At 44.7% G+C, this 27,903-nt stretch overlaps 1 protein-coding gene across 1 annotated transcript; it reads left to right on the top strand.

The window, feature by feature from the left end:
- On the top strand, positions 1-27,849 carry LOC307235083 (mediator of RNA polymerase II transcription subunit 13-like). Its single transcript, XM_080007060.1, has 30 exons — positions 1-140; positions 1,778-2,012; positions 3,331-3,499; positions 8,015-8,160; positions 8,496-8,693; positions 8,786-8,980; positions 9,092-9,251; positions 10,042-10,149; positions 10,413-11,126; positions 12,152-12,368; positions 12,955-12,985; positions 13,124-13,245; positions 13,424-13,514; positions 13,799-14,007; positions 15,119-15,318; positions 16,181-17,076; positions 17,725-17,892; positions 18,395-18,618; positions 18,736-18,931; positions 19,439-19,841; positions 21,552-21,768; positions 22,348-22,539; positions 23,251-23,474; positions 23,580-23,722; positions 23,975-24,133; positions 24,232-24,414; positions 24,886-25,031; positions 25,526-25,687; positions 26,325-26,425; positions 26,882-27,849. The coding sequence occupies exons 1-30, from the start codon at positions 75-77 to the stop codon at positions 27,012-27,014; spliced, it is 6,408 nt and encodes a 2,135-aa protein (XP_079863186.1). The 5' UTR covers positions 1-74; the 3' UTR covers positions 27,015-27,849.
- Positions 27,850-27,903: the final 54 nt, after the last annotated feature.

Below are 27,903 nucleotides of genomic sequence, written 5' to 3' on the forward strand. Positions count from 1 at the left end.
GTAAAGTAAAGTTCGCTAAAACCAGTGATCGCTGACGATGGACTTTAACGTCGCCGCCGCACAGTGAAACGAGGATGAGTTCGTGCTTTGTACCAAACGGGGCCAGTTTGGAGGACTGCCACTCCAACCTCTTCTGCCTGGTAAGAGGCCACAAAGCCATCTTGGCTAATCATCATCAGGCAACAAGCCCCGGAACGTCAGAGGCAGCAGAGTGGAGGCATCAGGCCTGCAAGTTGTGGAGAAAAAACCCAATCATCCAACTTCATTTTTTTAGGACAAAGATAGCAGTTGGTGCATCGTTAACTCAATGCTTGCGGATCCGTGGTTGGATGTATTTAGTCCGATTGGTAATTTAAATGGCACCGGTGTGAAAATGTACTCTGCTAACGTTTAGCACCAAGCACTTGGCTGATTTGGGCCAAGCACTAACGTTGCAAATGTCTGTGAATGGTTGTTAATTTTTTTTTGTTTTATCTCATCTCTACGGTGCATTCGATCCGATCTAAAGTGACGGTGCGATGCACGTTCCCGTCCCGCACGCATCTTAAATGCTGAAATTCCCGTTTTTGCCTTGGTACACATGTCGAGTGGTAGTGAGTGGATGAAATAATGTTTGTGGACCCCAGGTTTTTTTTGGGGGGGGGGACGTTGTGCCACAGTCAGACTTTTGCACGCTGCTTCGGAGCTTGTTTACAATAAGAGACCGACACTTTACTCGTCCCCGTAGGGACATTGCGGGGTTACAGCAGCACAACAAGAAGCAACGATTTAAAAACAAAGTGTTGCGAGTTAAAACAGGGAAAGAAATGTCATCATGCTGACAAAAAAATAAGAAAAATGTCAATAGTCAGTCGACCAGAAAAAAACCCAAAACCAAACAAACAAAGATTGGCGATATAATAAGGACATGACTGCACGTGACTTGAGGTCTGATTGTGTTGTCCAAACTGTTTCCAAACTTTGCAGATTGTTGTACAACTCACTTGGATTCATCGCTTTCCCAAGAAGGGAACTGGGATCCTTTACCCAAGTTAAAGTACAAACGCTCTGACTCTAGACGACTGTAGTTAAAGTGAAAGTACCACATTGAAGTGAAAGTACATGGGTACTCCCTCTTAAATCTACCTGTCATCGTACGTGTCAAAAGTACTTGTCTCACCCGGCGCCTAATTTAACAGCCTGTAATACGTTAAGACGTGTTTTTCTGCAGATGACTGGTCATGCAGATCCTCATTTCAGTTCTCACTAAAATGTTTTGGGTTGTCATAATAATTCACAGGGGACCTGAATGAATCATCGATGAGTTAAACTAAATCAGCAGTTTGAAAGATCCAGTGTGTGATTGTTTTTTTTTCTGTTGTGTGTGAATGTATGAGTGTGCATATATATATATATATATATATATATTTCACAAATTTAACTGTATTAGGAATGTAGTAGAGTGAAAAGAAAAGATATGTAATGCAGTAAAAATTTAAAGCCTCCAAAGCTGAATATGTTTACGTCAGTACAGATTCTAGGGAAATGTACTTAAATACAGTTAACAAATACTCGGGTACTTTATTGCATTGCACCACTGTGAGCCACACGCGCCGCTCTTTGCCGAGAACATTCCCGGAGAGCGAATCACAACTTGCCGGTGTCAAGGGATTAACATAATTCGGTAGAAATCACCAACAGATGATTGCTTTCGGTCGCGCGCTCCTCTCTCCCTCCCTCCCTTTTAACCCGTTTCCACCTTTTTGCCTCTTCCCTTCCCGCCTCGCCCCGCTCCCAGGCCGACCTGACGGGGATCAAATGGCGGCGCTTCGTGTGGCAGGGCCCCACCTCGTCGCCAATACTGTTCCCGGTGACGGAGGAGGACCCCATCCTGTGCAGCTTCAGCCGCTGCCTGGCGGCCGACGTGCTGAGCGTGTGGCGGCGGCACCACACGCCCGGGCGCCGGGAGCTCTGGCTCTTCTGGTGGGGCGACGACCCTAGCTTCGCCGAGCTCATCCACAATGAGCTCTCAAGTGAGTGCACGGGCCGCGCCGCTGTGTTTTGGGGCCCTCGCCGAATATCTATTTCACGTCATTTGTATTAAATATACAATAAATAGGTAGGTGCTTCAGGTACATCCTGTGTATCTGGGGGAAAAAAGCAACACTATTCCTCATTGCACAGCAGCTTGCATCAATGAAAGGATTTACACCTTGTCAACATTGAATAATTGGGGGGAAATCAAGACAGCCAAGACTTGAGGTGCACATCGTCTCAAGCAGAGGTGGAAACTTATTCTTCTTTGTTCAGAGGCGATACAGATAGATGTTTAGTCACTTTGGAACTGTTCAGAAATTGTCCCAAATTCAAAGCACTGTTACTGTGACACCATGTTCAAGTACTGTTCTGCAACAGGACTGGTTGTAACTCGCTATTATTGTTATATGAAAGGAAATAACAACTGGTTACAACGCCTCTTGTCACAGTACAGCGCCTATTTTTACTTGTAACAGTGCTTTGAGCGTAACTTAAATTTGGGACTTTTGAGTTTTGATAACAGTCACAAAGTAAATATTTTAACATCAATCCATATCGTCTCTCAGCAAACTTGAAGAAATCACAGGAACATTTTTAAAGTGTGTGTGTGTGTGTGTGTGTGTGTGTGTGTGTGTGTGTGTGTGTGTGTGTGTGTGTGTGTGTGTGTGTGTGTGTGTGTGTGTGTGATACTTTTATACCTATTGAGATTTGGGATTATTTTTATCGCGCACCTTTTATGTGAAAAGTACCGCTTGTTAAAATGTGTCTCGCAGAATTCAAATCGGTTTACTATTTCATTGCTAATGTAATTTCCAAAAAGCTTATGTCCTATATCGACTCTAAAAGATTGCGTTCCCCAAATACACCGGGCGAAAAAAGTAACTAGAAAAGTACTTACTTAATTAGTATTTCAGGAAACAAATGTATTACTCTGACTGAAGAAGTTTTATTCACCTTCAATTTAAGTTTGACTCAAGTCATCTCCTGTCTTATCTTTAAATAAATAAGGGGTTCGAGTACTCTTTCCACCTCTGGTCTAAAGTTGCTGTGTTGCTGGTGGTTCGAGTGCAAACTTTTAAGACTCGTGGAAATATTTCCAAATTGGGGTGACGATGGTAATTTGAGACTATAATTTGATATTGCCACATTTCCTCATCAAAGTGACTCATATTTCCTTCCTAAATGAGATCGGAAATACTTCCTTTCCAGAACCGGTTGGGTCCTTCGACATTGTTTGGAATTCAAGAGCGGGTACGGAACGGTATCGGATGGAAAACCAGTGCCTGACCTTTTTGTCCGCACGTTTGCTTTCAGGCGAGGAGGACGGCGAGTGGGAGAGTGGGCTGTCCTATGAGTGTCGCACGCTCCTGTTTAAAGCCATCCACAACCTGCTGGAACGCTGCCTCATGAACCGCGGCTTTGTTCGCATCGGGAAGTGGTTCGTCAAACCCTACGAGAAAGAGGAGAAGCCCATCAATAAAAGGTACGCCACGCCCCGCCCCCCCATGATCCCGGCCTCGTCGCACATTTTGGGGTTTAGCTACAGGGCCAGATGTTTAAACGTCCAAACAATGTGGTGGGTCATGGTGCCGTGAGACCCCTGCACAGGGCTGTACCGGACCGAGTTTGAGTGCTTGAGTACTCGCTAGTACTAAGCACCAAGACAAATACTTTTGCTGTTAGAATAATAGTGACGTCACTGATTTAGAACACCCTGCCTTTGTTATTTTAAGTTGCTTGTTTTAGTTGTTTTGGGGAAGGAAAAAAACCAAAACAGCTGTAACGTGAGTCACTGAGAGGAAGTCCAACTGTGTCATTTTACCTTGGAATTGGATTGAAGTGTCTGTATCCAAGCGTCCCTGATTCTGTAGAACTTCCTGGGAGGGTGTCTCCCTTTGTTATCTATATTTTCGGTTCTATTCTCTGTTTTCATCAAATTCACTTGGCTCATTGAGGCCGATCCAACAAGTGCGGGGCATTTTCAACATAACTCCTAGACAGTTGCACAAGATCGACATCTGAAAACTAAAGTGGTTCTGGCATGCCCAATGCTAAGAAATGTGATTGCACTTGAACCTCGGATCTAAGGCCATGTATTAACATAGTCGCCATTAGTCAAAATTTGTATGTTATCCTACTTTTCTAAATATTTGCCAGAGGCATAACATTTAACCCCAGCTATTTGGCTTTAACTGTGTTCTTTTGAGGAAACAGCTGCTCGCTTCTTTTGAAGGAAAAGAAAGATTTTGGTTCAAATCAACAACAACTCGGGGTCTCCCGCAACAGAGCAACAATGATGCCTCAGAAGACGCTAGACTGGTACCGGGATTTCTGTTGCACCAACTCGGCAAAGTTTATTCAAGCCCCTGTGTGTTTTTAGGCAAAGTACTCCGTCTTAACTCGTATGGATGGTGGAACTTGTTTCCAGACAGTTGACGTCGGACTCTGGGACAGAAGTTATTACGCATTACCATGGTATATTATTTGTTGCGTTTCTGCAGCACATGCCACAGATGACGTTGGCCATTTAAGATTTATGAAGGGTAACTAATTAGATTATTTTGTGTCTGAGGTAAACGTGTCGAGCGTTTGATGTAAGCTATTTACTGTCTGCATATAGAGCTCGTAAACAGCGAGCCGCGACAGGAGGTCTCATTAATGAAACATGCGTGGAATGAATTTGTGCAGAACATTAATGAAGGCAAATTCACTCCTGTTCGGCCATTCAGTATTCCTTTAGTAGCTGCAATTTTTTTTTTTTTTGTTTTTTTTTTAAATTATTTTTCTTTGCACACCTAACAGAATGTGCACAAACTCAGACAATTTTCACATTGTGTGTTTGTGTAATAGTGAAGATCTTTTTGAAATGATTAAATTGAAACTTGGAATTGTTTTGTTCTTTAAAAAGTCTTAATAATCTTTTCGAAGAATGTGTGCCTATAGTTTTAGGCACTCATTCTTCTTTTATTTCAATAGTTATTGTTAAACATATTTATATATGGTGTTATGTAATGGCTTACATATTTGTTCCTAATATGTAGACATTATCTCTTGTCTCTTATGCTTACACATTTTATGCTGTCTGATTTAACACCAATTTATAATATTTAGGATTTCCTTATTAATATGTAATGGTATCAATTTTAATTTCTGTCTGACTGTGACAAATATGGTTGGCAGCATAACAAGTTCATTGGGTGTGCATTTATACAAATTGGCCTGAACATTGTTTTTTCCATTGCTATGTATTTATTACCAGTTTATTTATTACCACATGAACAATTGCGCCTTCCAAAGGCATCCTGGCCCACACTCTGTAGGGAGTTTTTAATACAAATATACAGGAAATATGAACAGATTTAGTGCGTATAGTGCTTGCTTGGGGGTGTTTGAGCACTGTTTTCCTTGTCTGTTCTGCGTGAGGGTGGCAGGGTGGTTTTGGCTTAGCCATGCACCTTAATGGCGGCACCGGTGAACCCTGGAGTTCCCTGACAGGGCAAATTGAGCGCTGTTTAAGTTGTGTTATGGAGGAGCGGGAGGCCTCGAGCTGTTCTGATTGCACAGCTTGTTCACCTCTCTGCCTCCAGCAGCATTTGCCATAATGGCCCGTTGAATCCGAGCAGTTCTACATGTGTTGCACAGAATTTCATTGTTCTTTGATCTCACACTGTGTTTACGGGCTTTAAAGAGTGTTTGTTGGGGCGATATTTGGACCCTTTCCCCTGAGTGAAGGCATCTACTGGCAGCTGTGTGGCACCTCAAACAGAAAGAGCCAGTAGTCTGACAGTCACCTGCCCTTTTTGGCTGGTAAACAGGGCAGTCTTTGAAAAACGCTGAGTCTGCAATGTGTTTTTTTTCTTTTTTTTTTTTTTTTCTTTTTTTTTTTTTAAACAGCAACCATGTCAACAAGAACTATTTTGGTGCATTTGCCCGCCTGGTCTTCCAGAACTAGTCACAAATAAAAGATGGATGTTGTTTTAACATCTCTAGGCTAAAATAAACTCCCGTGTTTATTTATAACTGAAACTTTTTTAGCATTCAATTTGATCCAGGCGCCAGGGGTGCCAAAGCGCGGGGGTCTTGGCCGTCACCTGAACAGTCTGATTAAAGGTCTAACCGGGGTTTCCTGGCCACTTGCTCCATGCTTGTGTAGGCAGCCATTGTCTCCCGGAGGCACTCTGTAATGACACGGAGCATAGTGCGCAGACAAATATGCTAGGAATTGGGCCTCTCACATCCTCTTTCTGTTCGCCTCCTAGCTGTTCCCTCTGCTTTCAACTCCTCCCCTCCCGCCCTCTGATTCATTTCTTTACAATGAGCTTTCTGCACGGGGAGGCGGAGTGATGATAACTCAAGACAGACTTTAGCTGAGTTTACACTAGCGTTCTGTTGACGACCGTGTGTGGATTGCTGGTTAGTTTCACGAGCGCAGATTGTTGGGCAAGATCTCACAATTGGATTTCAATACAAAATGTCATGATTTGATCATCAGATATATCAGATATCAATATCAGATCATCAATCAGATATTGATGAGATGACTCACAATGAGAATGCCTCACAACTTTTCAGCGTACCATCAGACATGTAGGTAGGGCCGGGCGATAAAACAATCTCGGTAATTTTCTTGGTAAAATCCTCTACGGTAACGATGATACATTTCTGAGATTTATTTTCTATGCTGTTTTCGTAGTCCGCTTTCCTCTACCTGCAATGACGGGGACACAAACAGCCAGTCGTGCAGCAGAGAAACAAGCCTGTTGAGATGAACTAAAGGACACTTCTCCAGCAGTTTCCATGCCAATGGTGGAATGGTCAAACATAAAGTCTGACCAATGTTGGGGCCCAGGAGCGCCACGGCTTCCCCTGCTTTCTCCCCTGCTGGGAAGCTCGCAGCGGGAATGAGGCCCCCCGGAGCTGATGCAACCTCTAGTCTGACGCGGTCGGGGAACACCCCTCGGTCCGCTCCAAGCGTCCTCGCATATAATCACAGACCGCAGATTCAGAATTTCTGACTGTACTTAGATGACAATGATGATTTGATTATATATTTGAATACATATATATTTGTATTATTATTATTTATCCTATTTGTCTCTTGTTTACATATATAATTTAATTAAGTGTTTAACGTGTCAGGCACTTTTTAAATCCACTTAAAACTGTTAATTGAGTATTATTATTAAATATATATTTTGATAATTATCAACATAAAATATAAAAAAAAAAAAACAGTGACATTTTTGGCCATATCCAGCCCTATATGCAGGTCAAAAAAATTTCACAGAACAAATTCAATCGAATACAGAAATACATTGCTCGTAGACAATGGTTGTATGGCTTCCAAGTATCAATATAACAATTTTGTAATTTATCTATTTATACAATGCTATGCTGGAGAAAAATGTCTATAAAAAAAAAAAGAGTTTGTTTAGTTTAGTCGTGCGAATACCACCTACAGCCAAGATTTTCTGATCATAGGATTCCTATGTTACCGGTATGGCCGTTACGAGTGAACTATTAGCGTTAGCGAGTGCTGAACGGCAAAAGAAGAGTGCAGCACAATTTATATATATTTTTTTAATACTTACATTTCCCTTGTCTCCGGTTTTGTCATGGACAGTTGGTAGTTATCTGCCATTCTTTTAAAAGATTTGTGCTGGTACAGCCGTGGGTGGAGTTACTCAGATGGGGGTTGGTTCTAATGTTACTGTGGCCCGACGTGATGTAGGAGGAGAAGGCAAATCTAAAGGGCTTGTTGAATCACATGTTTTCTGAAATAAGCAGCTCACAACAAACTGACTGGGTTGTCTTATTTTACAGTGTGTGTGGATGTGTGTGTGTAAGTAGGCCCATCAGAGACCCAAATGTATGTGCACAAGCACTGAAAAGTTTTTCATAGCAGTTTCCCATTAAAGACTAATCCTGCTAAATCACTTTCTTATTTTTCTATTCTTTTTTTTTTTTGTTTGTTTGTTTTCCCCGAATGGCTTTGCAGTGAGCACCTGTCGTGTGCCTTCACCTTCCTCGTGCACGGCGACAGCAACGTGTGCACCAGTGTGGAGATTGCGCAACACCAGCCTGTCCAGAGACTGAACGAGGAGCACCTTAGTCTGACCCAGCAGAGCTCCAGCCCCTTGCAAGGTAGAAAAAAGACTTCCAAGTCCAGTTCTCGTTCAGTGGTTCTCAATGTGGGGTCTTGGTTCCCCCAGGGGGTCCTTCAAGAGGTTCCGGGGGGTCCCCAGCAAATTGATTTATTGTTTAACCCTTCACCACTATTTCATTCAAAAGACATTACTGTTAGAGAACTTACAATAATGACTGTTTTGATCATAGTTCAAGTCAAATTGGGTCTTCCATGGCCTAATGTGTATCAAATTTTGGGTCTTTGCTATGAAAAATGTCGAGAATCACTGTGAGAAAATATCCAGAACAGCAATCTGTCGCGTCCTTTGCTGACTTCCCTCCCTCCTCTCCAGTCATTCTGAGCCCCTATGGCCTGAATGGGACTCTCACAGGCCAGGCCTTTAAGATGTCGGACCACCCCACGCAGAAACTCATCGAGGAGTGGAGGCAGTTTTATCCCATCAGCCCCAACCCCAAGGAAGTCCAGGAAGACAAGATGGAAGAGGGAGACTGGGAGGACGACTCTTTGGCGGCTGTGGAGGTTCTCGTGGGTAAGAAGCTGTCTGAACGACAGGCTACAGCGACTCTTGCTTTTTGCATCCTTTTTCTAGAAGCTAAAAGTTGTTGTTTTGTGGTGCTTCAGCGGGAGTGCGGATGGTGTACCCCGCCTGTCTGGTGCTCATCCCCCTGTCGGACCTGCCCGCCGTGCTCCCGCAGGGCTCGGCCAATGCCTCGGGCAGCCTGTGCGGTGCCCAGCAGGGCCAGGCTGCCCACAGAGACCCCGCCATGTCCTCCATCACTCTCACTCCTCCGACATCACCGGAGGAGGCTCAGACCGGTAAGCTGCCTATCCAAATCTCAGTGGATTATGATGAAATGATTATGATGATTATGAAAATTAAAAGCCCTTTTGAGTGCCCTTCTAAGAAAGACAAACCTTTTCCTGTAGATTGTCAGCCTGCCCAGAGGTGGCTGAAACTGTCCTCCGCGTCAGATGGCTACAGCTGCAACAACGGAGGTATCCATGGAGGCAAGATCCCTGGCAGGCTGGCCGGCCAGGTGGTGGAGTGTGTGTGGCAGGAGTACAACATCAACCGCACCGAGAACAAGTACGTTCACAATAGTGGTCGACCAATTAATCAGGTCGATATCTGCGCATTTTAAGATAATCGGCATCGGCCGATGCACTCACTCGGCTGATAAAAAATGTCTGCAGACTAGTGTCAAATATAGATTTTTCCGTTCATATCGATTCAGAATATTTGATTCAGATTTCCATACTCTGCACTATCAATATACCGGTAGCAGCTGTGCTTTCTCTCATTCTCTCTCTCTCTCTCTCGCTGATTTAGTAAAAGGGGGATGTTTTTGTGTAAATAAACAAACATTACTTGCAAATAATCAATCCTGCACTTCTTTAAAGGGAAGACTCTCTTATTTTCCGACTCCCGACCAGCGGTTAATATGATGCCTTTTATTTGAAATTTTTATTGTTTATAATTATTAAATATTTATTTTTAATTCGTAATTTTTTTCAACAATGTTTAGTTTTTTGATCAAATGTGGACATTTATTTAGTCTATCATTTTTTTAAATTTAAAATAAGTCCACTGCAGAGTGCAGTAAACCTAAGCAAACAGAGACAATTCAGGCAATAACATTAGTGTTAAATAAACAATATATTTTTTTATTATTATAAATTATTAGATTGTTGTATTTTATGAGATGCAAAAAAAACATATCAGCATTATATATATGGGCCATCAGACGCCCTGCGTCTAAATATCGGCAATTGAAAAGCCCATTTCGGTCAACTGTCCACAACCTTCCCTCCCTCCCACTGTTATGAAAGTGTCACTCCTCCATGTGATTAAAAATGCACTTATCCATTATTTTCAGGAGAAAGTTTTCTGCCCTGACCAATGGCACCTGTGAAGATAAAGTGGACAGGACTGAACTTTGGGATTTCGTGGAGCCCACTCACAGGGCACACTGCAGTTGCTCAAGGTACTGTGGAAAGGAAAAAAGAAAAAACAACAAAGTTAACAAAGTTAAATTAGCCAAAGGCACAAAGAGATTGTTATTTGCGCTCACAACTATATTGTGCGAGTGTGTGTGTGTGTGTGTGTGTGTGTGTGTGTGTGTGTGTGTGTGTGTGTGTGTGTGTGTGTGTGTGTGTGTGTGTGTGTGTGTGTGTGAATTTAGTTGGTTCTGGCTATCGGGGGCCGAGTGGAGCGTTCCAACTAACAAGTGCTGCCCTCGATCCCCAGGCATAAAAACCAGAAGCAGCGAACCAGCAGCACCTCAGGACACCCTCCCTCGTCGGGACCGCTGCCCCTGCCCGTCGCCAAGCACAAGCTGGGGGAGAAGCTGGAGAAGGGCGAGAAGCAGCAGAAGCGGCCGCAGACGCCGTTCCACCACCGCAGCTCCGTGTGCGAGGAGCCATTCCTGGAGCCGCAGGCCCAGCGGCTCTGCCTGCGGAGCCAGGACGAGGGCTCCTATCCCAGCCTGCACCACGTGGACGCCGCCCCCCCCTCCAAGGCGCCCACGCTGCACGCCCACGGCCCCCCCGCCGACCTGGCCGGCTCGCCCCAGCCGCCTCCCCTCAGCCCTCACCCCTGCGACCACGCCGAGGTGGAGCCAGGCGCCATGAAGAGCTCCTCCACGCCGACTCACCAGCCTTTCTACCCGCCGTCGGTGGAGCCCTGTCTGCTGCCCCAGAAGGCTCCGCCCGAGGAGCCCCCGTTGGAAGCCATGCCCGTCACCCTTCCCCTGCCGCCGGCCTACGCAGAGACCCTGGAGCCCACGGTGTTCGTGGGCTCTGCCGTCAACCCCAACGAAGACTCTACTCACAACCCCTGGAAGTACTTCAACCTCCCCAGGAAGAGGGCCTCCGACTTCCACCCCCCACACCTGCCCCTGGACAAAGTACGAGACGACTCCGGAGGGGGAGCGGGGTCCGACAGTGTGGTGTCTGTTACAGAGTGAGTATTTTATGCAATATTGTCATTTGTATTAAACTAAAATCATAATATTGATACTTTGTTTAAAAGATACACAACAATTTTCCACTTAAAATAAATACCACCATCGTCCCAAATGAAATATGTGATTTCTGTAATTGATTGAATTTGTTTTTGTAATGCACGTGAGATGGTACACTGAAAAGTGGGATGCAATTCTCATTATGTATTGTCAATATCCATTAGAGAATCTCTATCGTGAGCTTCTTATAAATGTTGGATTAAATCGGGATCCTGCCCAACTCCTAGGCCGCATAATTACACACGAGAAACATTAGTAAGGTGGGTGTTAGGGATGTAATGGTATGAAATTTCACAGTACGGTGTTAACCAAAATACCGTGGTATATGGTATTTACCCCACCTTCGATTTCTGTGTATTAAATTAATAAATGAGTTTAATATTGGAAAAAAAAAACACATGGTAAAGCCTCTGATGCGGTGCAGCACAGGAAGGACATTTGTCAAAATCCGAACTTATTTGAGGAATTGAAGATATAAACTTCACCTCGACTTCCTTCCTTGCACGCCGCGTGCAACTAACGCAAAGCACCTGTGTCGTGAAATATTGACGTAAAGCAGTTCTGCCGGAGCAACTCATTGGATGGATTATTCCAACATCTGGCTGCCTGCCACCACGCAGCGGCAGTTTAAATCTTCAGTTTTGCAACATGAATGAATACCGTGGGCGCGGTATAACAGGGAAAGGCTGACGGTTCAGAACAGCGGTTGCTTGGTACCGCGGTGTGCCGTTACATACCTTGTGGATATTATGTCCAAGCCATGTATAGGCCTTGATTTCAACATCAGAGCAGTCCACAATTTCTGAAAATTGCACTGTAATGCACCCTTGAAGACATCAGTTTACCATATTACACCAATCAAAGCCCCAGACGATGTCTAGCCTCCTCCTGCCCGGCGCAGACGGAACGGAATCTGTTTCCACGCCCTCCTGAGCCTCCCTGCGGCGTCTTGTTTCCTCCGCAGGTTGATGTCGGGCTCCAAGCGGCCCCTGAAGGTGTCTCAGGAGCTGCTGAAGACCTACGCCCAGAGGAGAAACAGCCATCTGGCCTCCGCCACCGGGGACGGAGAACACTGCAGCGAGCTCGACCCGTACGCCTTCGTGGAGGGAGATGAGGAGTTCAGCTTCACCGAGAAGAAGGACAAGGCCGGCGCGGAGAGGGACGGATGCAAAAAGAACAAGGTGAGTTCTGGAAATGTTTTTATTTTAGTTTTAATTTTATTTATTTGATTTTCTTAATGTGAACACTTGGGGCTAATTGTTCCGGTCGAAAATGCATCCATATATTCCATGAGTATCCTAAAGTATGGCTTTTTCACAGTCGTCTCATTTTAGGTCAAAGCTATGTCTGATGTTGATCCTATTTGTCCTGAGTTATTACTGGATGCCTTACAAGTTAAACACAGCATCTCGAGGAAACAGGATTGCAATTTCTCTACATTTCTCAATAGCTTTAATGTATTTTTTTGAAAGTTTCTATTGTGACGGAGTTAAACATAGGTAAATGAAACAAATGAGATGGTATAATGTTGCACCACAGAGAGGGCGATATTAATGGAATAGGTTATATTTTTGCCAGTAGTGTGAACAGCTTAATATATTGCAGTATTACAAAAAAAAAAAAAAGCAAATCATTGGCAGTATGTGAAGATGAATGTTCTTCAGCTGATGGCGCATCCCCTCGAAATGCTGGACAGCGAATAATCCATTTATTTATTTATTTATTTATTTATTTGAGTCGTTAATTTAATTTCCACATTTGTCACAGGGTGATGACGGGACCGGAGCCTCGTCTGATGGTGAGCATCGCCTAATTTCATTTCAAAACATTTTATTTCCTATCTAACGTTCTGAATTGAACGGGGTTATCGTCAGCTGGGTGAGGGTTTGGTGCCGCATATGAATCTCCTCTGTTGGCGTTGCCTTTTATGGTGCAGATGGTCAAGGAGCAGCGGGAGGAAAGCCTTCGGCCTCCACGAGTCTGATCCACGAGAACGACCTCGCCGTGTCCTTCAGCGACCTGGACAAGATCTTCAACTCTGACGAAGACGAGCTAGCGGTCTGTGCAGCAGTTATTATTTTTATTATTTTGCAGGGTTTTTTTAGTTTTTATTTATTTTTTAGTTCATTTCTTGCGTACTTGCATATACTTTTTATTTACTATAGCCGTTTGCTAAGCAACAATATACTGGATAGTTATACTAGTTTTTAATTTGAACTTGTTTCTACACACACAGCCTGGAACCAGAAGAGCCGGCATCGGACCAGATGACAAGTTTGGCTCCAAAGAAACCAAACCTGCCACTTTGGATCCCCTCTCCTGCATAAGTAAGACACATTTGTTTGAAGTCCATAACGTTCATGTTTTATGTTTTATGTTTTGTGATACAGTAAAACTACTAATACTACAATTTTCTAGTATAAATCAATATTAATGAGAAGACGTGAATCCAAGTATGAGTTGTGAAATAAAATACTAGAGATGAATTTGATAGAACTGCATTTATTCTGATATTCATTTAAATAATGATATAGTTCAACAGCAGCTGAACACGTTAGAGATTGAGGACACTGATGATTTGCCTCCTCCTCTCTCTTCTTCTTTCCTTCAGGTTCAGCAGACTTACACAAGATGTTTCCCACCCCTCCTTCCCTGGAGCAGCACATTATGAGCTACTCTCCCATGAACACCGGGGGCAAGGAGTACGGCAGCTCGGAGGCCGGGGCCGGCCTCATCCTGTTGGACGGCAGTCAGCTCAGCAGCCACTTCAAGGTGGAGGTGGAGGAGGGCTTCTGCAGCCCCAAGCCCACTGAAATCAAGGTTTGGCCTTTTCCCATGTTAGCGGGTTAACTAGACACTTCAGGGTGTAGGTCTTTAAAATGTCTTCAATTAAGTTTCACAAATATTAGGCCTTTTTAAAGGTGGCCTATTATTATGCTCCTTTTTACAGAACATGTATTTGAAGATTATTATTATTATTTTTTATTTTTTTTGCTGAAAATACCACTCAGATTACGCATTCTAGCCATTCTAACATACCTCTATACCATTTTATTCCAAAACGGGCTGGTTTTTGTGGGAGGAGCCACCCTCCTGACATCTGAGTTCTGTGAGCCAATGGAGTTTGAGCACAAGTTCTGGGTGCTGTGAGCCAATGGCGTTTGAGGATGGCTTCTGTCGGAAAGTCCATCTACAATAAAAACAAACTATTTTTATTGGTTTTGTTTGGAGAAACGCACAGTGGATCGCGTGCAGCTGCCTACAGTCCTATGTAGCACATACTTATTTTTAGTTTTGAAAGAAACACACAGCAGAATGATTTTCGAAACACTTACGATTCCATTGTGTACAGTTTCTTCACAGACAGTTGGTATTAATTTCTCTTTCTTTTAAAATATATTTTTTTGTGTTACTCAGGTGGGGGGGCAGTTCTAATTCTGCTAAAGCCCACTGTGACGTAAGGGTTGGCTGCAAAAGTGAACGGCTCGTTTCAGCACAGGTTTTCTGAAATAGACAGCTCACAAAAAACTGACTGGGTTGGCTTATTTCACAGTCTGTGTGTTAGTAGGTCCATCAGAGACCCAAATGTAGGTGTACTGAAAAAGTGAGATTTGCATAATAGGTCCCTTTAAAAGTCATTCGTCAAGTCACACTTTATTTATAAAGCGCATTTCATACCAGGGCAACACAATGCGCTTCATTAGTCTCAGGTTTGAGTGTTTGAGGTCTTAATTTCAACATTTACATTTTATCTGATTTTATTCATCTATGTATTTAATTTTTTCACTTTTTCAATAATATAATTTATTCAGTAAGATAATTTGTCCAAATATCAATATTTGTTTTGGCGGTCTTTAAATCGAACGGACACCTGCAGACGCCATGTTGTTGTGGCATTGCTCACGCCCCTCCCTCTGTTGTTTGCTGGCAGGACTTCTCATTCGTCTACAAGCCAGAGCTGTGTCAGCCGTTCATCGGCTCTTCCAAGTACGCTCCCTTGAAGATGCTACCCAGCCAGTGTTTGATGCCCATCAAGCTGCCAGAGGAGTGTGTGTACACACCCAGCTGGACCATGGGCAAAATGGATCTCATACCCCCTGTGCCATCCATGACTCTGCTCACCAAAGACAGGTAAATGCCCTGAACAAGGCAAACTGTTATGTTGACATGCTCACCTCCGTCCCTGCCTGTGATGCACCATCACATGGTTTAACATTAAAGCCCCTCTGCACCGTCACAAATTATGTCAGAGGAAAACGCCCCTTTTTTTTTTTTACTTATTAACACGTTCTGTTTACGTTCTGTGATGACCCGTACAGCTTCTTTTTTAAGGGGGGAATCCTTGGCATGCTGTCTGATCAGTTTGTGTACAATACAACTTACGTTCCAGCCATCTGTCTCACACACACACACACACGCACACACACACACACACCCCAGGCCAAGTCATACCAGTGTCTGCATGAAATGCTCAAAATAACCCAAAAAATGTGATTGATATCAAACTATCTGTTTGCGTAAAGCAAACATTTTTGTACGCTCCCATGTTGCCAAGAGTATTAAACACTACATTTTCAACAGATAAAAAAATGTGCATTTAATTTGTGATTAATCTGATCAACTATGGACAATCATGCGATTATACCTTGATTAAATATTTAATTCAATTGACAGCCCTAATTGATAGTGAATATGGAACCCAACATATATAACGTATTTCTTTTTATATACATAACATTGGTTAGTTTTAGCCAGTTAGTTTCAATGTAAAGCTGACAAAGTATAAATTCTTAGTGCAAAGTTCAGTTATTTGGACTTAAGAATTGGTTAGTTTTAGCCAGTTAGTTTCAGTGTAAAGCTGACAAAGTATAAATTCTAAGTGCAAAGTTCGGTTATTTGCACTGAGGGAACCCCCTGAATTTTGTAACTGGCCAGTTCAACGGCTTTGTCGTCTCTGTTTCTAGTTGCTGATCTGAGTGTTGTCTTTCAACAGCAACATCCCGAGCGTGGAGCCTGACTACAGCCAGAGCTACACCCCTCAGACTCACACCCCCTTCATGTCCAACAGCGCCCCACCCAGCAACAGCGGGGCGGGCATCCTGCCCTCACCAGCCACGCCGCGCTTCTCCGTCCCCACCCCCCGCACGCCACGCACCCCACGCACGCCCCGCGGCCCGTCCAGCGTCCAGGGCTCACTCAAGTACGACAACTCGGACCTGTACTCACCCGCCTCCACGCCCTCCACCTGCCGCCCGCTGAGCTCCGTGGAGCCGGCCACGGTGCCCTCCATCCCCGAGGCGCACAGCCTCTACGTCACGCTCATCCTGTCGGAGTCGGTCATGAACCTCTTCAAGGACTGCAACTTCGACAGCTGCTGCGTGTGCGTGTGCAACATGAACATCCGTGGCGCCGACGTGGGCGTGTACCTCAACGACAGCGGCGAGGCGCAGTACCCCTGCACCTGCGGCTTCAGCGCCGTGACCAACCGGCGCTTCGGCCAGTCAGCGGGGCTCTTCCTGGAGGACGAGCTGGACGTGGTGGGCCGGGGGTCCGACTCGAGCCGCGACACGGAAAAGCGATTCGAGGAGCTGCGCGCCTCCGCCCTGCACCGGGCCGGCGGCCCCAAGGAGAGGCCTTCAGATGAGCTGGTGCTGCTGCTCCAGGACCAGTGTACCAACCCCTTTGCCCCCGTGGCAGGCGTGGACTACCCCAAGCCCCCGGGGGGAGTTGCGGCCCGCTGCTTCGTGCGTGTGGAGGAGAGGGACTGTTACAACGACTGCTACATGGCCCTGGAGCACGGTCGGCAGTTCATGGACAACATGTCGGGAGGGAAAGTGGACGAAACGCTGGTGAAAAGCACTTGTCTGCATCAGTGGCCGAAACATAAATGTAAGTCAATTTCACTCCTTGCATTGTAGGACTGGCTTATAACAGAAATAATATTGATCTGAGACAAGATATCGTCTGGGTGTATGGATATCGCAATACTTTCATGTTGTATTAAAGACATTAAAGTCAAAAATACTGGACTTGGCAATGACGGTTGCCCTGATTGCCTCGTTGTCAACCATTGGACTATACCTGGCCGTCTGTTCTGAAACCCATCGATTGATCTCACTCAATCATAAATGATTGAAATTGCCATAGTTGGCACGGCTGCTAACAAGTCTTGGCTCCTGAAGTAATACCACTGAACTGAACTTAGGAAAATTGCATTACGTCAGGGCCCGACACTTTATTGTCCTAGCTGTTGTAATCAATACCTCTACCTGCTTGGTCATAGTAACCACATTAGGAATGATTGATTCATAAATATTTCCTGTGTGAATATAGCTTATGAAAGCATAAAGATATTTTAATTATATAAAGGTATTTGTCAAAAATATTGTGATTTTTTTTTTTTTTTTTTTTTTTTTTCTATAAATTTTTATCTTGTATGTATTTGTATATCACCCAGCCCTACTGGATGTGATAACATAGTCATTTTTTTCTTTCCACCATGTTGGTTTTTCTTACATGCTCTGTCTTGCTCCACAGCAGCGGATATGAGCAAGCTGTTCTCTCAGGATGTTCTGCGGGTGCTACAGTCGCTCCAGCCGGTGCTGCAGGACACCATCCAGAAGAAGAGGAGCGTGCGCTCCTGGGGCGTGCAGGGACCGCTCACCTGGCAGCAGTTCCACAAGATGGCTGGCAGAGGCTCCTATGGTAGGGGATTTCCATTCCAATTTAGGAAGAATTTTATGGCGGTGTTGTAAAATGATCCCAATAGTGTTGAATTTGGTGAGTTTCTGTCAGTTGGTTTGAGGGAAATAAACTGTCTACCCAAATGTTTTTGGTTCCATAGTTAATGCTAATAGCATTCTTCTTTTTAGTTTTATTTTTGAGATTGTGATCACCGAACTTGAACAGAACTGTAATAGAATTCCAAATAGCGCTGTCACCAATTTTAGAACACAACAAATATAATGTGAATTTGGTGTTGGTTTCAGACAAATTTACCATGTACTCATATTTATATGTTCAATGTAAATAGATGGCTCTTCTGCAATCAGTACAGATGTATTATGGCATAAGAAATCTGAAAAGGGGAGACAATTAAATTGTTAATCGCAATTATTTGTATTAACAATGAATCATCAGATGATCTAAGATGTCCTGATGGTGACAGCCTTAACTAGAAGCTCCCTTCCTCCTCTCCTCACCTTAGGCACAGATGAGTCTCCGGAGCCGCTGCCCATCCCAACCTTCCTGGTGGGCTACGAGTACGACTTTGTGGTGCTGTCGCCGTTCGGCTTGCCGTACTGGGAGAAGCTCCTGCTGGAGCCCTTCGGCTCCCACAGGGATCTGGGCTACGTGGTCATCTGTCCGGAGAACGACGCTCTGCTGCACGGGGCCAAGACCTTCTTCAAGGACCTGACCGCCGTGTATGAGGTGCGCGGCGGGCCCCACGTCACACTAACCCCTGAAACCTTTTTCTTTTATTATTATCTTGTTCCGACAAAACATGGGAAAATAATCTATGAACATTTGTTTCTTCTTCATTGCCAGGCGTGCCAGCTCGGCCAGCACAGGGCCATCTGTAAGACCCACACGGAGGGCATTTTGAAAGTGGGCACGACAGAGGGCAGAAGCATGACGGAGCAGCCGCTCAGCGACTGGTTCCTCAAGATGGCTGCCAGGGACGGGAACAACGAGGCCTTCAACAAGCTCAAACTTTTCGCTCAAGTGTGCCGCTACGATCTCGGTAAAAAATACATGGTTGTTGCCAGTTGAATAATTACATATTTTTACCCTTGAAGTAGTTTGATCAAACAGATCCGGGTGATTGCTCTCCAGCTTTGTTACTCAAACCCCAATACTTGAAAAGCTAAAATTCCAGGAATTCCTTATTTGCAGGTGTTTTTGAAGTCAATGTTTCTCAATTGGTTTAATAAAATAACCACAAATGATACAATGTATTCAAATTTATAATTTAAAACAAATAAGCCAGGTCACTTTTTGACACAACATATACTTTCTAAGGGGGCTCAATTGCAGATGCATTCTGGGGTTAATAAAGTGATATGACAGCCCTACCAAATTGATTATTTTGGGGAAAGCGGTGCTTGCCAAAACAGATAAGTGAACTTGCAAGTATTATTTAAAACGGATTGTCTGTTTTTATACCATAAAGTTAAAAAAAAAAAAATAATAATAATAAAATAACAATATTTATTAATAATAAATAAAAATGTTTATTTTTATCCTCCAGCTCAGTACCTGTCAGGCCAATCTCTGGACGGCTCTCTGCTGTCCCAGCGCAGTCCCACGCTGCCCTCCCCTGCCCCCGCCCCCCAGCCCCCTGGCTCCTCCAGCCTCTCCTCAGGACCCCAGAGCACCAACACTACCAGCTCCAGCACCAGCTCTTCGCAGCCTGCCCAGCTCAACAGCACTCCCCCCTCCGCCTCCTCCACCCCGTCCTCCTCAGGCCCCCAGATCGCCGGGGGAATGGCCGCCGCCGCCAAGCCCAGCTCCTACACCCCCTTTGGGACGGCCGGCCTGCAGGGCAGCGCCGCGCAAAACGGGCCCCAGTCGACTCCTCAGGGGCCAGCGGGCCTAGGGGAAAACGGCCCACCTGCGAACCAGCCTCAGGCAGCCACAGAAACACCAGAGAGGTAGGATACCACCGCCACTGTCGACTTTCTGAGAATGTATATCGTCGTTGGATTAAAACATTGTTGCTTCAATTAAAGTCCCTGTAAAGCAAAAATAAATGTGTTCTGAGATGGTCACACCAAAGAAAACTGATCGCCAAATCGTGGCGGGGGAAAAAAAAGGCAGTTCCCTCTGCTCTTGAGATGCTGGGGGCGTGTCCACTGAAGATGCTGAAGCCAGGCCCAATAGTGTTAATCGTATTTAACATTATCATTGGAGTAAGTAAATCCCAGGTTCAAATCTTTGTTCTGCTGAACCCAGTCCCGTGTGTCTCGTTGCTCACCTCAAAGCGCCGCTGACTGGCTGCGGGGCCCCCTGCTGGCTCCTCGGGGTGCTGCGGCCTGCGAGCATGCAGCTAATGCTAACACAAACCCTGCGTGGTCAAACCAACGGGACGGTCTTTGATCCAGGCGTCCGTGCCGTGAGGTCACGGTCTCCCTGCAGACCCCGTTTACTCCTGGTGTTTATTCCCGAAACAGTATTTTATCCCAAACTTTGCGTTGTTAGCTGAGCTTTTTCACCACTGATGCTCCAATTCTGACCCGGTGTTTATAAAGTGTTGGCATGGCGGTGCCAAGCATGTACCTCATTGGGCGATATTTACAAAATCAAATATCACAATATTCTTTTGACCTCTATATTGATTATTTTTACAGTATTTTGGGGATTGGAGGACCATCTGTTCTTTGATAAGATTTGCACACAATTAATATTTGAGAAACAATCATTAGTAATCTGGATATTACATTATGACCAGGCAGGTAGAGGCTGGAACAGTCTCAAGTTCAGGTAATTGCATTGATTTATTGTAACGCTGCCTTAAAGATGACATTTAACTAAATCATGACATTTCTCAAACCAAAAACCCAGATGATATCTAGTCTCATTTCACAAAATCAATTATTATGTTGATATTAGGGAGTGTGTGTGTGTGTGTGTGTGTGTGTGTGTGTGTGTGTGTGTGTGTGTGTGTGTGTGTGTGTGTGTGTGTGTGTGTGTGTGTGTGTGTGTGTGTGTGTGTGGTTTAGTTAAAAGCTGAAAAACATGTTTTTCTAGTTGTCTGCCATAAATAACTAGTGTAAAGCTCTGTGCGTATGTGGAGGAGGGGGAAGACGGGGGTTCAAGTTCATTGGTCGGTTGTAAAGCTTGGCAAAAACAACGGCTCATCAGCGAGACTAGGTTTCTTTCGTTCCCACAAAAGAAACGGATCGTTCGTGAACGACCCAACGCTGGTGCGAGAAGTTAGTAATAAAAAAGGGACACGGCCATCCCAGGGGGTTATTTTCTGACTGGACACCTCGACCCCGGGTGGCTCCTATAAAACGCATTTAAATTGATTGCACTCTTTACAAAAACATTTATGCATTTTTTTATCTTTCTATAAAAAAGTGTTTGTTGTAACCGGGGTTTACGTGTGCGTATTGAACCGTAAGGGCTGTACCGATTCCGTACCGTTGCATCCCTCGATGATATATCGCCCAGCGCTTGTCATTACACTTTAACGCCACTTGCCTTTATATTCTTTAAAACTAGGTTTTGGAATTCAAACACAGTTCTTTTTGATGGAAATGATCATCACAATAAATTCCCTTCAGTCGGGGAAACACCTTTCTGCGTGATTCCGTCATCGTCCTGCTCACTCGCTGCCGTCCTCCCCGTTTCCCCGACAGCACAATGGAGCGAGACAAGGTGGGCAAGCCCACGGACGGGGAGTCCCACGCCGTCTCGTACCCGCCCGCCATAGTGGTCTACATCGTGGACCCCTTCAGCTACGAGGACTCGGACCGGGAGATCCACTCCAGCGCCTATACCCTCGGACTGCTGCGCTGCTACCTGGAGATGCTGCAGTTCCTGCCTCCTGCCATCAGGAACGCCGTGTCCGTGCAGGTGCGCCGCCGCCCGGAACCCTTGTTTTTCCTCAGGCTCCCTGAAGCAGCAAGCGAGACTTGATTAGCTGTCGGTCATTTAATGTCTGAATTTATATTTTAATGGGTGAGAGTACATTATGACCTACAGTCATGGCTTTGGTACAATTTTTGACAACTGGGGAAACAGCACTGAAATTATCCAAGGCCTTGTGATTGTGATGTCTAGTGACCCCTTGTGGGCGTCTAGCACCCTAGGTGACGCTGCATTCACTCTCTTCCGGGGGCTGTCTAGCACTCTTTCTTGACCACGTCCAAGTGATTTAATTTATGTTTAAATTAATTCCAGGTGGGTCGGAATACCATTCCACGTGATAATCCATGTGGTATTCATCTGAAAATCATCCAAAATCTCCCATATATTAAAAAAAAACGTATAATGCACCATTTGATGAATGAAACATGGCAACATTTCAGAAGTTGTTGGAACATAATAACCTTTATTTGTACACCAACAATAAAAATGCATTTCATTAAATGACATAAAAACGAATGTGTATTTTCTCTCAACATGCATTTTCGTTGTCCTCTCCGCGCCCAGATCGTTCCGTGCCAGTATCTGCTGCAGCCCGTGCGCAGTGGCGAGCGCCACCTCTACGCCCAGCACCTCAAGTCCCTGGCGTTCTCCGTCTACACCCAGTGTCGCCGGCCACTGCCCAGCTCCACCAACTTCAAGGCTCTGACGGGCTTCGGCCCCGGCCTGGCTATCGACATGGCCCTCAAGAGCCCAGAGGTGAGTTGCTGCTGCTGCAGGAATATGATGTGATGAAGGGTTTTTTGGCATTAACTAGGCCTTACTGTAAGTTTCCCGTTCTGAGATTGAGTTTGGGGTTTTTTTGGTTTGTTTTTTGCTATTTTAGAATTGTTCGTTACCTCGGTCTTATATAAGGCTTTAATTAGTAATGTGACTCAATTCTCTGAACATGGTATACTTTTTTTTTTTAAGCTGACTAACTTTTTTTACGGCAAGTTGACTGGGTCCGACTTCACTGGGTTTTTTTTTTTTTTTTTGTTTGTTTGTTTTGGCCGGACAAGGCCACCACCCCTTAAAAAAAAAAAAAAGAAATAAAAAAGTTGTACACATTTAAGTCTTTTTTTTTTTTAGAGGCAGATAGAATGGAATGCAAAATTATGCCACACAAATATAATATTGAACCCCGACCTTAATAGTAAAGGTACGTTTTTTTTAAATGTTTTGTGGGGGTGTAAAGACATCTTGGGCCTCAGACCCCAGTTTGTGAACCCCCGGGTTAAATAATCAGACTTTAACAGCTTCATGTTCAAGTTCAAGAGATTATTTGTCACATACTTGGTCATATCCAAGTGACAGATTATTCTCCGATGGTTGCATAGGTGCCAAATCCGCTGGCCGTCAAAAAATAAAGTTCTCATTTTTATACTCTGCACAACACACTAAACTAAAACTCTGCATCGTCACGCGCAGAGACCCGAGTGTCTGCGTCTGTACACGCCTCCCTTCATCCTGGCGCCGGTGAAGGACAAGCAGACGGAGCTGGGGGAGACGTTTGGCGAAGCGGCTCAGAAGTACAACGTCCTGTTCGTGGGCTACTGCCTCTCCCACGACCAGCGCTGGCTGCTGGCCTCGTGCACGGACCAGCACGGGGAGCTCCTGGAGACCTGCATCATCAGCATCGACGTCCCCAACAGGTGCGAGCGCCTTCGCCGGGCCGCGGCTCCAAACGACGCCGCGTCGCTGCATTCTCAAGTCGTTTATTCGTGTGTTTATTTATTTATTTTCTCTCTTTGGCGCAGGGCTCGGAGGAAAAAGGGCTCGGCCCGGCGTCTGGGCCTGCAGAAGCTCTGGGACTGGTGTCTGGGCCTGGTGCAGGTGACATCACTGCCCTGGAGGGTTGTGATTGGACGGCTCGGGAGAATGGGCCACGGAGAGCTGAGAGGTAGACACTGCGTATTTATAACCCTCGATTTGGACGAGGTGGCTGATAAGTTTCATTTAAAAAAATTTTTTTTTGTGTCTTTCGAACCGAGATGCTGATGCTAACTATGTTAGCTCAGTACAAGGCTGCAGACAGGATGAACTAGCCTAGTTGCACTGTGATAATACTGATCGCATCATATCCAGTCTTCACAACCTATAAAATGAGAGCGTACGGCACATGCTAAACTTCCGCTGTGCCGCTGTGTTGCAGACTGGAGTATTCTGCTGAGCAGGAGGAACTTGCAGTCCCTCAGTAAACGGCTGAAGGAGACGTGCAAGATGTGCGGTATCTCCGCCGCCGACACTCCCAGCATCCTCAGTGCCTGCCTGGTTGCCATGGAGCCCCAGGGCTCCTTCGCCATCATGCCAGGTAAGGATCCATCATGGTCACGCGTGTGAAGGTTCTGTCGTTCCGTCGACAAATTCCCTCGCTCAACCTCCGCCCTCCTCTTCCCGCCGCTTCTCCAGACTCGGTGTCGACGGGCTCGGTGTTTGGCCGCAGCACCACGCTCAACATGCAGACCTCGCAGCTCAGCACCCCTCAGGACACGTCGTGCACGCACATCCTGGTGTTCCCCACCTCCGCCGTGGTGCAGGTCAACACCAACACCACCGAACCCATCGACATCAACTTCAACCCCATCAACCCCGGTGAGAGCCGGCACGAAATCAAGGACTTATTGTTGGTTTTAATGATGGCATGTCATAAAATGTCTCATAGTTTGCCTTCATCGTTGATTGTTATTTTATTTTTTTCTTGAGGTGGTGGCTATTTTTGTTAATGTTCTTCCATATCCACATTCTACCACGCTGCTTTATCTTATTCAGTGCAGCCGCTTTTCATTTTTCCCGGGAAAGGCAGACCACATACATTGAATGGCTGTATCAATGTTTTTGTTTTTATTTTTTTAACAAATAATCTCCCAGATTACCACTTTAAAAAAAGAGGACCACAGTTTTGGTCAAGCACAAATTCTATTTCCATAAAGTTGGGTGGGATTGATTGTAAAGTGTTTTACTGGCCGTCAGATGCTCAGTTCGTGTGCCAAAACATTGTCGCCACCACGAGACCTGGGCGGGGAACGAGGAATCTCACCCGTGCGTTTTTTTGGTTCTCTGCAGACGGCTCGGATGGGATGGGAATCTTCGACCTGTTTGACAACGACATGGTGGACCCCGACCTCATCAACATCCTGCCCAACTCGCCCACCACGTCCCCGGTGCACTCCCCTGGCTCCCACTACCACCACGGGGGGGACGGCAGCAAGGTCAGCCTCCTACCCGGGCCCCCTTTTGTTAAACAAAACAAAACAAATAGATATCTAGTCTGCATCGATTTGGGAGAATTTATATGGTTTTCTAACTTTGTAATAACAACCATTTTTATGCCCAGTTTTTTCTGAATTACGAAAAATTCGAAAAAATAACAAAATTGTGGAAATTGGCACTATTTATATTATCTATTTACATATCCTTTGTAGGAAGTGAGGATGCGTTGTTTTGATGTACAACTACGATGTTTAAACCCATCACTTTTCTGTAATACTTGCTCGCTCTTAGTGGAGGCTGAATCTGCAAATGTGCAGCTTAAAATGACAGAATAACTAACATTGAACACTGTCAAATATCAAAACATTAGAAACTAAAAGGTCCTTCAGTCACTGATATCAGGGTCAGTTCCTGCAACGAACAAATAAAATATTACTGATTGTACCTGTTTTTTTTCAAGTTTTAATTTTTGAAATATCTCTTGGTGTTGCAGGGCCAGAGCGGGGGGCCCGAGTCCCACGAGGAGGCTCTGAACATCCTGCAGCAGCCCATGGCTTTGGGCTACTTCATCTCCACGGCCAAGGCCGGACCGCTGCCCGACTGGTTCTGGTCCGCCTGTCCCCAGGCCAAGAACCAGTGCCCGCTCTTCCTCAAGGTGCTGATACGGAATGATGGGATGGATGTTTCAAGCTTTAAATACCTGCTCGTGAATTCAGAATTTAGGTTTAGCGTCATGTTCACAACATTTGAGTTGATGATTAATCGTCAAACTAATAATTGCGACGAGTCATTTCATTGTTTGATTTATTATTTTTTATTTATTTTTATTATTTTTTTAAATTTTATGCATGAAATGTCACTTCTGATAGTACTTTTTTTTTTTTTTTGTTTGTACATTGCAGAAGATTGAAGTACTGAAGATGTACTGTATTTATTGGAACATAAAAATTTGGTTGGATACTTAATTTCCCTCAGCCCAGCTGATGGGCATTCTTATTATTGCCACTAATATTGGTTTAAAATTCCCCTCAGATTTGGATGGAAACATGATTGTGGAATCAAACAATTTTACGAAAAGATTGCGATTGAGATCAATAAATGCGGCCACTCTATGTGAACGATTTAATTTAAAAAAAATAACAAATTCATAGGAAAATCTTAATATTCCAGCAACCTTCCCACACTTGTTTCAGGTCTCCATATTGTGATAGACGTTGTGTTGTCAAGTAATTATTTCAGGTGGGAATGTGTGAACGTAGCGACTCAGGTCTGACCGTGTGCCCGTCTCTCAGGCCTCCCTGCATCTGCACGTGTCGTCTGTCCAGTCGGACGAGCTCCTGCACAGCAAACACTCCCACCCGCTCGACTCCAACCACACCTCCGACGTGCTCAGGTAGGACGCTGAGAGACACGGATCACAATCTCAAAGCAGAGTTTGAATTATTCTGCCAGGTGCTTTTACATATACTAGGAATTTCTCGTGGTTTGGTGCGTTGCTCTATAGACGATGAGCATGAAAAAGGGCATTTATGCTTAAATAGCCCTAAAACAAAACAAGGTTATTTCCCAATGGCTGAAAATGGCCAACAACAAAAAGCTAGTGGAGCTTGTCGTCTAACAGTCTGAATAAATGGAGAATGGAGAATAAAAGTGCAGTAAAAATTGTCATATATACAAAGCATCAACAAATACAAAACAAATAAGATATTTATTAAAAAAGACAGTATATACAAAATGCTGTACTATCCACAGGATACGTTACGTATATGTGTATAATGTACTAACTAGCTAATTAAAAATCCCCTAACAATGTGGCGTCATTGTTTCCTAAAATTTCCTCTCTGGACAGATTTGTGCTGGAGCAGTACAACGCCCTCTCCTGGCTGACGTGCGACCCTGCGACCCAGGACCGGCGCTCCTGTCTGCCTGTGCACTTCGTGGTGCTCAACCAGGTCTACAACTTCATCATGAACATGCTCTGAACTCTGACCCCCGGGGGCCCCGCGGCCGCACGGATCTCGGGCTAGAGCGGTGGATTTCTGGCATATTTAAAAACAAAATAAGAAAACTAAAACAAAAAAAAAAAAAAAGGGATCCCCGCCGACCGCTCGCTCCATCCATCAGGGCGGAGGTGGAGGTGGCGGAGCTCGCCCGGACGTTGAGGACACACTCCCCCTCACCACCACAACAACAACAAACCCCAAGACTGACTGGAAGTTTTCAATCAACTCAATCAAACCACATGCCAAGAATTCATTTTAGCATTTTGGATGATCAAGGGACTTTTCATAAAGGAGAATAAATTGTCTTTTTAATGACTGTAGATTGCAATCTATGAAATTTTATCCTAATGAAATGCCTGCATATATTATTTATTGTAAGTTTTTAAATGTGGAATTTTTAATGCTTAATATCTTTTATATATTACGAATCCTAGAGGGTGTGTATATTGCCATCTCACTGTAAAGGAATTGGTTGCGAGAGGTGACGTAATTTTCTCAATTACACCGCGTGAACCTGTTCAAAGTGAATTTGCTGTAGATTGCTTTTTAGAGTATTATTTTTTTCAAAGGGTACAGACCTTTTTATTGCCATGCTGTAAAAATGAAGTAGGCTGGCTTGGGCATTTTGTGTCCCACCCAACGAGTGGATGAGGCTTACCTCTCTGTCTGCTATGGTGCCAGAGTCTCTCGCACAGTAACTCAATGAGCTCTGAAGAGGAATAGAAGGTACATTGTCAGATTATATATTTTATATAACAGATTTAGGTAATTGTGTGTGTATATGTGTAAATATAATTGTGTGCCGCTACTGATGGTGCAGCTTCAGTTTTAGGAATAAAGTGCGTCTACATATTGCCTTTTGTTTTGG

Source organism: Zeus faber, assembly GCF_960531495.2.
Source record: "Zeus faber genome assembly, chromosome: 9".
NCBI lineage: Eukaryota > Metazoa > Chordata > Actinopteri > Zeiformes > Zeidae > Zeus > Zeus faber.

Coding starts and splice junctions, on each gene's coding strand:
- LOC307235083 (XM_080007060.1), top strand. CDS start 75: ATGAGTTCGTGCTTTGTACCAAACGGGGCCAGTTTGGAGGACTGCCAC. Junction 8,694..8,785: donor GGCTGTGGAGGTTCTCGTGG/GTAAGAAGCTGT, acceptor GTGGTGCTTCAG/CGGGAGTGCGGATGGTGTAC. Junction 10,150..10,412: donor GCACACTGCAGTTGCTCAAG/GTACTGTGGAAA, acceptor CTCGATCCCCAG/GCATAAAAACCAGAAGCAGC.